An 11657-nucleotide genomic window follows, 5' to 3' on the forward strand; every position below is an offset into this window, starting at 1 on the left:
GCATTTGAATGATAAAAAATTATTATTATTATTATATTATTATTGTTATTATTATTATTATTATTATTAATATTTAAATCGATTATCTTTCAACCTAAATCAAAACCCTTCTCTTGTACGATTGAGACAGTTTCCAATTTTTTTTTTTGTTTTTTGGTATAATTTCTCTAATACCATGTGTATATCCAATTCCAAATGTTTTCTCTATTCTAGCTGCTAAAAACGACATGATTAGAGCATCAACGCAGCGGAATAACAAAAATTGAAATAAAATAAAAACCATATCTCCTACTTTTGGATTACTTTGGTTGTTTAATACGAAGTTAAGCACCATATAAAATTAGAAAAAGTTTTACCTTTCCAAGTGATATCGTAATTAAATGGATTCCTTTTGGTGACAAAACGTGAACACTTTTTGTATGAAAGAATCCCAGTCACTCAATCACTTGGCCTCCAATGGTGCACACACGATTGCTATGGGCAGTTAAATTGAGATAACACTTGAACAATATAACAAGTGTTCTAAAGAGAGAGCTTTATGCCACGGGCTTGTGCTAGTAAGTGGACAACGATTTGTCCTCTTTTCTTTTTTGATTTCAAACAAAGAATCAAAGGAGAGGTTTTAAAAAAATTATAATAAACTTCTCAAGAGTGGCAGCACTCAAGAGAAAAACCATTTTTTTTTTGTTTCCTTCCCTTTAGAAAAAAAGAATGGCTATAATGTGATATTTATATCTAGGTTTAACTTATTAAAATTTACAAAATAAGTCATTAATATTATAACAATTATAATATTTAACCAATACCTAATTGAACTCTTTTAATTGGGTCCTTAGTAGTTAAAACCTAGAATTTGGTTTAAGTCTAACTTAAATCATCACACTTTCAATTTAATTCAAATTGCAACTTTTGTGTGTTACCTATTAGGTTCTGAATATGTTGGCAATGGAATTGAATTATAATTTTATTAATTAAATAACTTAAATAAATCATATTCAATTTTAAATTAACTAATTCAATTTCATAGACTAAAATTGGCATCTAGCAATGTATTATGACCACCCAATTGTTAGGAGAGTCAAAAGATTCTTTGGCAACCTTTCAGTGTATAGTTTATCAGTGTAATTCATTCTCTCATCATATATCCCGAAGATGATAAAAGCTTGATGTAGTGCTTATTCTTATTGATCTCCATATTTGTTCTTGTAGTTAGATAATTAACTTTATAGAGACTTATAAAACTCCTTTCATAATCTTCAAGTCTCCTTGGTCAAGGACTTTAATAAACTAATATCAACCAAAAACAGTTAGGATATGTCTCCTGCATCACTTGAGATAATGATTCCTATCTTAACCACTCATTTGCTTTCACATGCTTCATGCTATACCCAAAAGCATCCTATTTTGGCATCCCTGGTTAGGCTCATGTAAGGATGAAATCAAAGCATAACACTCCACACATAAGACAACTTGGTGTCTCAAGTTTATGGAGTATTTACACAACTGACACATGAGAAGTATTGCACAGATACTTGAGTGAAATACCAAATGCACTTCTCATGGCGGGTCATGTTCAATGAACTTGCTCTCCAAGGCATGCACCTACATTCTAGTTTCAAATATCTCTATACTTCAACTTATGAGATCGGTTGCTTACTTCTCAAGTAAGGAACATATAATGTACCAGTCTTTAGGTATCATTGATGTCTAGTCTCAATGATACATTGACCAAGAACATTTTGAGATTACGTTTTGATGCATAAAAATCTTATAACTGCAACCCAATATAGTTCCCTTGCAAAGCATATTAATCTCATGTACTTCATCTAAATAGACTTATAACTTGTTATAATTGATGTCTTATTGATGAAGAAAAACCTTTAATCATTTAACATGAATGATGTTGTTGCATGATTGGAATTAAGCCTTAACCAATTCCAATTGGCTGCAGGGCTCATCCCAACAGTAGCTAGGAGACATAAGACGCTTGCGGTCAAGTCGCGGGAGTCATTGACTACACTTGTACTACATTCTGAACTTGTTTACAATTAATCAAGGTCTAAGCTTGTAATTTTCTTTAACAATTTATGATTGTAATTCATTATCCAATTTTCAGTTATATGAAATTTAACAATCACGAGAACATAAATTATCTCCATAGTACAAAGTCCTTGAAAAAATGTGGTATTTGTGAAAATTCAAGTTATGTGCTGCTGGATTTAATGCTTCTCCTGATAAGGTGATACTACAACATCTGCATTCACTGATATTGTTATCAAATATATCCCTCCTATAACATGTTAAGATTTATTAGAATTCTGGCAGATGAAAGCTGTGAAGAAGCTTATCAATGGAGGAAGAAGAAGAGAGGGGTTTTGAGAAAGGGCCGGTGACAATTCAAACGATGCTTTCCCGAAACTGCACCAGCCAAAATTATGCCCATGGTACATCGAGTCTTATTCGCATATAAATGAAAAAGAACAATAATTTAGACGGTAAAATTAATCAAATTGCTGATGGATTGAATAGATTTAGACGTTAAATTAACAATTTCTTCAATAACTTTCTTAATGTGGGCACTAAACTTTTTTTTTTGGTGGATGGAAATTAAGCAGCCTCTTCCTTCATCTTACCCTTGATAGCTGCAGCCAACTGATCATAAGCTTCACCCCAGGCACTGCTCATCTCATCACTGCATTTCTCTTCTCCAATTGCCTCTTTAATTGTTCTCAAAAGTGCCTCTTTCACCACCTGAAACAGTGAATTGAAAATAGGAAATTGATTACTTTTATGGAATATTCAACCAACAGAACACATCTATATATGCAAATATAATGTGATTTGCTAAAAGGTACCTCAAAATGGGGACCAATGACACCATTCTTGAGATGAACAGAGCCCAGATACTTGAGAGTTGTGTCAGCCACCCATTCACTCTAAGTTGAACGGCTGCCTCGCATGTCTTGTTTGAAGGATAACATCAAATTAAGTATGTCGAATACATTAGATAATGTACCTATACGACATCTTGTTTATCAATTTTAGTTCAATATTCTTATACCAATACTAGCAGGTCTGTTATATTTTTCCTTTTACCTGTCCATTGAGCTGAATATACTTTCAGTTGTTAATTTAATGTCAAAATGCTTAAATCAATAATTAGTATGAAGAAGACAAATTTGGAAATGGCAGACAGGGCTCACCATCTTGAAAACCTTGACAGTATGAGCCTTGAGCTTGGGATTATTCTGCGGTATCTCCTCTGAGTCTCTCAGAAAAGAAAACATACTCTTTGCAGCCGGTGCAATCTCTAAAATTCTACAAAACAAATAGCATTACACAAACTAAAAATTTCTGCAAAGTACCAAACAGTTTCTCTCAGAGAAATGGTTAAGAATAAACAAATTTAGTTATACATTACTTACAGTGTAAAGAAACGCAAGCTCAGTTCAGGAATTTTCTGCTTCAAAAGCTCCCATGATTCCTTCACCAACGCTTCTTGCTTCTCAGTGAAAGCCATCTCTCTCCCAATACTAAATAATTCTTCCCCTTTTGTTTCTTAAAGGTACGGAGGGAGTGGAGCTCTCTATGTATATATATAGCTAGCTAGAGATATATCTACCTAGGGCAGTGTTTTTTTTTTTTACATGCAAGGTAATATATATTAATTGAATTAGCTGTTATAAAAAGGAGTGGTGGTGGATATTTACATGAGAATGATATTTTATATTAGCAATTAACGCCAAATTCAGATATGACTTCATTTGCTATTAATAATATCCACATACAGCTAACCTTTTATTTGTCTTTGTTTGGATATCTTAGACGTGCATAGATAGATGAAAGATCATCTGACTGAAAATCTGTCCAAATAGTTGGCTACCGTCCCGATATCTCACTGATTTTCTGCCTGAATATATACATTTATTATTTATTTATTTATTTAACATATATACATCAATGATTCATGATATTGGAGTGGTTACGGGATGCCACTTAACCCCTTTGAGAGAGAAACATGTAGCAACTTTATTTGATGGTCTTTTGAAGATATATTTGAGCCAACGATACTCCACCAATCAAGGCATAAACCATGACTTATTATTAAAAAAATGGTACAATATATATTATGTACAATTTTTTTATTCTTTTCAAATTCGAGGAAGAGAAACTTTGAATCAACTTATTTTAGTAGAGAAATATATATATCGAATGCATGTATAAAGTTGTGAAATACTAGGTTTGGGGCTTAGACCCTTTTAAATCTTGGGCTTCTTAGATGGGCCAAAATTGTGTCAGTACAGTCTTGGATGTTGGATTTGCATTTGAATTGGGTTTGAGTTTTAAGCCTTCTTTTATATTTCTGTTGGTTTGGATCTTCAACTTGGACCAGCCACCTTAATTTAGAAAAGAAATATATATATATATATATATATATATATATATTTATATTGAAATTAAAGTAAAAAATTTGATCCTAGTGTCAATGAGAGATCTTGTTTCAATGGTAAGGTAGAATTGTGGAAATACTAAAATTATTAGATGTCAAGTTAAAGTTTTACTTCGTGGGAGTTTGGTCCAGCTCTATATATAGTTATATAATTTGTTTAGGTAATTCATTAATTATACTTATTTTGGACGTAATAATTAGATCATAAATGTTGAAGAATTGTTGGAATAAGATTACAATATTTACTCATGAATGTAACTCTTAGCCAAATGGTCTTACCACTATTAATTATTGGGGGTATTATAGTAGTCACCGGTCTAGTTGCTAGGCTGATATGACTTCCTTGATTTCTACTTTACCATCAAACAAAGAAGACAACGTTTGAAAATCTTTCAATATCATATTGAATAAAATTATGACAATTATATGTGGATAACACTTACATCATCTCTAATTAAGATCCTAAAACCATTATTATAAGAAGATTGCACTATACAAATAACATTATAACAAAGTTCACCTGTCTCAAAGTTGTTCTATGATTGAGAATATGGTGATGTTCATGAGGATTAAGAGGTTGCAATTAAGAAGATAAACAAGTACCAGCTATAGATCATCAAAAGCTTGAAACTAACAGTACCTTAATAATGTGTAGATAAATATGTAAATAACTAACGTTTTTTGTTAGATTTCTTTATTCTTGTTGATGGAATTTGTATCGGTAGGTAACAGTTTTCTTTCCCATTCTAGATGCTTCAGCTAGCAACCCATGTATATAAAATGGGGTACTGTACATATGACCTGTAATGAATGAAAAATACGATTCGTTCTCTCAATTATTCCTTATGTCTTCGTACCTAGCGGTCATCATTTGTCTTCTTACCCAACAACCATCATGGTATTAGAGCAAGTTGAGCAAGGGTTTATTCATTGAAATCCTCTCACAATAGTTTGCAAATTCATCAACAGATTTTGTATTCCTTTTTCCCTTTTTCCATATTGTTCGATCCTGTTCAAATTACCAGTGATTAAATAATTCTAGAAATCATAAGAACAGTGGAAGAAGATGAAGAAGTTTTGACTGAAACAGAGCAAAAACCTTATTTTGGAACTCTACACAATCTCTTTATATTTCAGACTTTGTATAAAGAATTTGAAAAGTCCAAATCTATAGATCCTAAGATGTAGCCTTGATCGTAGAAAAAATGAAACTAACTTGAAGCTTAGCACAGGATTCAATATGAAAACCAGTGCAAAGCAACGGTATAACAGACTGGAAAAACAACCTTGGCTTAAAGCCTTACAAAAAGAAATAAATGATACTGTATGAGTAAAGATTAAGTAACAATCAAAGAAAAACGACACATTTTCACAATGTTTTATAACAACAAATTAGTAAAGTAAAAAACAACTCCTGCTTGTTGTGTTTTATCACCAATGGCTACGTTTTATCTTCAAACCACCATTGTAGCCTGCCTTCTGGTTTGCTCCTTTTTTAACAACCATCTCAGCTTCACAATCACCTAGTAAAGATCACTTTTCTAACACACCTCCTTAATCTTTAGCTTTGCAAACACCCAAACCAGATCTTAAAATCTCAAATCTTTCACAGCTAAGTCCCTTGGTAAAAATATCAGCAAGCTGATCTTCAGTTGAGCCATACTTCAAATCAACCTCATTTTTCTTCACAGCATCTCTCAATGCAAGAAGTTTAACTTGGATGTGTTTAGTCTTGCCATGATGCATCGAATTCTTGGTAATAGCTATGGCAGACTGATTATCAATATTAAGCAGAATTCCTTTAGTCAGAACCATTCTCAAATCAGATAAAACTTTTCTTAACCACTGAGCTTGATTTGCAGCTACTGCAGTGGCTATATACTCAGCCTCAGTAGAAGATTGAGCCACAATTTCTTGCTTTTTTGAATTCCATGAGAACACAACACTAGCAAATGAATAACAGTAACCACTTGTATTCTTAGAGTCATCTACTAAACCTGCCCAGTCACTATCACTATACCTAACAACTTCATAACTTTCATTCTTCAAATATTTGAGACCAAAATTAACAGTTCCTTTCACATATCTGATAACTCTCTTTGCTGCCTTAAAGTGATCCTGTGATGGAGATTAACCTTGAAAAAAGACAAGTTGCATACATGATATCTGGTCTAATAACAGATAAGTATAACAATGAGCCTATCAAGCTTCTATCTAGCAGGCTATTTTGCATCACGAGAACTATCACATTTACTGAATTTAACTCATATAATGAGTGGTGTAGAAATAGACTTGCATTCACTCATATTGAACTTCTTCAATAAGTCTTTAGCATACTTGGCCTTATGTAGAAAAATTTTACCATTACTTTATTGAACCTCCATACTTAGAAAATTGGTCATTAGTCCCAGATTTGTCATTTCAAAAGCAAACATCATTTGAGCCTTGAAACCCTTCAAATACTCTTTATCTAGACCAGTTATTAATAGGTTATCAACATATAAAGCTACTATCAACTTAATTGAATCATCAACCTTCTTCACATACAAGGTTGATTCTATCAAGCTTCTGTTAAACCCTAAACCCCTAAAATATTGATCAACTTTGTCATACCAAACTCATGGAGCTTGTTTAAGACCATATAAGGCCTTTACTAGCTTAAAACTTTAGTTTCTGAGCCTTTTACAACATAACCTTTTGGCTGTTCCACAAAATGTCCTTTGTCAATATGCCATTCAAGAATGTAGACTTCACATCAAGATGACTAATCTTCCAACCTTGTTTAGCTAACAATGTTACAAGTAATCTTATTGTGTCAAGCTTGACAACAGGTGCAAATGTCTTGAAATAATCAATGCCATAAGTCTATGCAAACCCTTTCACAACTAGCCTAGCATTGTACTTATTCATTGTACCATCAAGATTCAACTTAGTCTTGAAAACCCATTTAACACCAATAAGATTTTGATCCTTAGGCCTCTTTACCAAATTTCAGGTATTATTCTTAAGAATCATACTTATTTCAGTGTCCATTGCGGCTTTCCAATTAACATATGCACTGGCCTCAGTAAAACAAGTAGGTTCTGCAACAACAACATTACATCTATTATTAACGTTAGCTAAGGATCTAGTTCTTGTGACAGCTAAACTTTCATCTTCAATGTCTTCAGTCTCACTGCCTTCATCATCAACAATTTTATCAGACATTTCAACCAATACAATTGTCTCAGCTGTATTTTTCTCAAAATTCCATTTATGCCCTTCATAGAGATCACTTCTTTATTGATGAACAATCTCTCAGTCTTGACATACAATAGTTTATATCCCTTAAAGACTTCACTATATCCTAAGTGATTTGCTTGTTGAGCCTTGGAACCAATTTTGAACTTTTCTCATCAACAACCTTAGCAAAGCAAACACATCTAAAAACCCTAAAATGAGACACTGTTGGTTTATCATTATACCACAGTTCATAAAGAGTTTTTGATGTTAGAGCTTTAATATAGGTCACATTTAGCATATAATTTGCAGTACTCACATAAAACCTTTTAGGTAAATCCATTTGAAACAACATGCATCTACTCATCTTCGTAAGAGTTCTATTTTTTCTTTCTGCAAACCCATTCTGATAAGGACTATAAGTGACAGTTAATTGATGTCTAACTCCCAAACGCTCCAAATACTTCTCAAACTCTGATGAAGTGAATTTTGAACCATTATCACTTATCATTGTTTTGATATGCAATTTTGCAAAGTTCTCCACTAATTTCTGAACTTAATAAACTGTTGCAAAGTATCAGATTTATGCACTAGAAATAAATCCAGCATAACTTGGTAAAATCATCAATGAAAAGTATAAGTCTACCCAATTTTATAAGAGTTCTGTTTTTTCTTTCTGCAGTCCCGTTCTAATGAAGACTATAAGTGATAGTTAATTGATGTCTAACTCCCAAACTCTCCAAATACTTCTCAAACTTTGATGAAGTGAATTCTAAACCATTATCACTTCGTAGTGTTTTGATATGCAATTCTGCAAAGCTTTCCACTAAATTTTCTAACTTAATAAACTACTGCAAAGCATCAGATTTATGCACTAGAAAATAAATCTAGTAGAACTTGGTAAAATCATTAATGAAAAGTATAAAATACTTACTACCTTTCAAAGATGCTTGTTTCAAAAAACCACAAAGATCAAGATGATTTAGTTCTAATTTCTAATTAGCCTTCCACCTCATCTTTTTAGGATATGGCTTTTTACATTGTTAAAATTACCATGTTCAAATTACTAGGATTAAAGAATTCCAGAAATCAAAGAATAGTGGAAGAAGAAGTTTTGACTAAAAACAAAGGAAAAACTTTATTTTGGAACTCCATACAATCTCATTACCTTTTCAGACTTTATATGAAGAGTTTGAAAATTCAAACTCTATAGATCCTAAGATGTAGCCTTGATTGAAGTAAAAATGAAACTAACCCAAAGCTAAGCACAGGATTCAACATGAAAACCAGTGCAAAGCAATGGTATAATAGACTAGAAAAACAACCTTGGCTTAAACCCTTACAAGAAGAAATAAACAACACTGTATGAGTAAAGACTAAGTAACAATCAAAGTAAAACGACTCACTTTTACAACATTTTATAACAACAAATATAGTAAAGTAAAAAAGACTCCTACTTGTGTTTTATCACTAATAGCTACTTCATATCTTCAAACTACCATTATAGCCCGCTTCTAGTTTGCTTCTTTTCAACTACCATCTCAGCTTCACAATCGCCAAGTAAAGATCATTTTTTTAACATGTCATCATCAATAATTTTCATCAATACTTTTTAGACCCATTTTCTCCTATCAAATTGTTCATCGTTCATTAGTAATTTCCAAATTATGACTTCTTTTCAATTAACCTCCTTTCAAACAACCTTCATTTCAAAATCTCTTCTCTTACCGATTAAAGACCCAAGGTCTCCATATTTTCTCTATTACATGACCGTGGGATTGTTGTCAAACCTTGCTTTGTAAAATAATTATAATGTCATTCACATGCTCGATAGAATGTTTGTATATTTAGGAAGTTTGAGAAATCGTTAAAAGATGATATTGCCCTTAATGGTACTATTGAGTCGATTAAGCCTCAAACTAGTACAAATAGGAATTTTAAGGTGAAATTAAGAGTTTCACAGTTCAGGGATGACTCAAAATGGTAATTCGGAGTTTGAGGATCAATTCGGAGTCAAACCAGAATTTTCACTATCTAGGGGTAAAATCGTAATTTTTCCACCCGTAGACAAAATTTGAGATTTTGAGAGAATTTAGATCACATTTGACAAATTGGAGAATGGTATGAGTATAAGGGATGAAAAATATGTCTATGGGCAATTTTTCAGTTTTTGAGGCAAAAATGTAATTTTTCACTTTACGGGGGTAAAAGTGTAATTTTTAAAAATTTGCTCCACCAAAACTTTGGAAAAGTCTAGAAATTTCATGGAAGATATGGATAAGTGAAGAGGATTGAGTGGTAGAATAAGAAAGTCAAAAAGAGGGCTAGAAAAAAATAAAATAATAAAATATTCAAAAAGTAAATAAAATAATAATATTTTATTAAGCCTATTAAAAGGCTTGAAAATTTCAGAATTCTTCATTTGGAGGGTCAGCCAAAACCAGCAGGAGAGAGAGAGAAATAAGAACAAACCCTAGAGTGAGAAAATTCAAAGAAAAAGTGTGATTTTTCAAGGAATCAAGTGTTTAAAGGTATGATTTTTCAAGCTTAGCTTGAGATTTATCATTTTCATGCATTTCTCCTTATTTTCTATGGTTAAATTATGTGTTTTGATGATGGATTCAAATCTGATGATATGGGTTTAGAGAGAGAAAGTTGTTAGATTAATTTGATTTTGAACTATATTAGTGTTTAGTGTTAGTTTAACATGTTTATGAGTAAAACAACAAGAAAAATATTCATTTTCTCCATGAATTTCTCTAGGTCGAATCTAGCCAATGGTGTGTGAGGATGAGGTTGACTTTATTTTAAGAGAATTAGATGGAAAAATGATGAATTATGAGGTTGGAAATTAAATGGGAATTTTTGGTGCAAAAAAATTGAAATTTCTACCCACTAGGGGTAAAAGCGTAATTTGTGATCCGAACTGATAAATTGGACCACATTCACAGTCATTGAGGTATTGTGGATATAATTGGATAATTGAAATTGAAATGGATGGAATTGGAGTTGAATTGGAGATTTTAGAAATTTACACCGTGTATAGGCAAGTTAGGTCGGACATTGTGATTAAGCGAATGTCCAAACATTTCACACCCTATCTAGTGCATACGCATAGATAAGAGCCTGAAATAATATATATTGATTTGACACAAATTATTGAATTTTTTGTGTCATGTATTGTGGATAGGTGGTGAGCTATCTGATACGGGTAAAAGACTACACCCGAGGATCGAGAATAGGAGTATATGTACTCTTATTACTGTGAGTAAACTTACTATCATCTTAATTATCTAGAGTAAATTTATTTAATTGTGTGATTTATGGAAAAATAGTTTAATTAGAAAATTATTGTGTTTTATGGGAAAATGAGATTTTATAAAATAATTTTATAAATTTTTTGCAAATTTAATAATGATTTCAAAAATAAAGTAATTGGAGACCTATACTATGATTGTGTTGTTTATCCATGATTTTACATTAAATGGCTTATGATAAATGTGGGTATGACTGGTTATTTTTATGATTTTAAGAATATGTGAACTGCTTTGATTTGCCTTGAATGTGTTAAGTGAGCCATGTCATACTATTGTGATTTTATTGGTTGGTGGATTATAAAGTGGGCACTGCAGTGACGAGGGTTCCGTGGGCTAGCCTAATTAGAGGGGCACGGTTCTCAATTATTGAGCTTACCTCGATTGGAGAGGCGCGTAGGATAACTCCCGAGGTAAGATTTGAGTACACTTCACGCTGGCCACCACGTGAAAGTGGGACTCAGCCAACGCCAAGGAACGGCTGTGTTGTCAGAGGTGAAATGTGTTTGTGTGTGTGACAATAAACAGCCTTGGCGGTCTCGGTAAGATGCTTTCGCGAGGTATCCCCGAGAATGAATTTTTGGCAAGGGCCAAGTTTTTGAAAAGTGCATAAGCCATGTTGAGTAATTAGATGAAATCCAATTATTTATATGGGTTGAGATGAATTATTTTAA

At 32.5% G+C, this 11657-nt stretch overlaps 1 protein-coding gene across 1 annotated transcript; it reads right to left on the reverse strand.

The window, feature by feature from the left end:
* Positions 1 to 2501: 2501 nt before the first annotated feature.
* HB2 (hemoglobin 2) lies at positions 2502 to 3635 on the reverse strand. The gene is given in 5 exon segments (XM_018129011.2): positions 2502 to 2751; positions 2856 to 2926; positions 2929 to 2962; positions 3204 to 3318; positions 3426 to 3635. Coding segments are annotated over 5 exon segments (459 nt in total). The 5' UTR covers positions 3521 to 3635; the 3' UTR covers positions 2502 to 2607.
* Positions 3636 to 11657: the final 8022 nt, after the last annotated feature.

Source organism: Theobroma cacao, chromosome 10 (assembly GCF_053813885.1).
Source record: "Theobroma cacao isolate CCN51 chromosome 10, ASM5381388v1, whole genome shotgun sequence".
Classification (NCBI taxonomy): domain Eukaryota; kingdom Viridiplantae; phylum Streptophyta; class Magnoliopsida; order Malvales; family Malvaceae; genus Theobroma; species Theobroma cacao.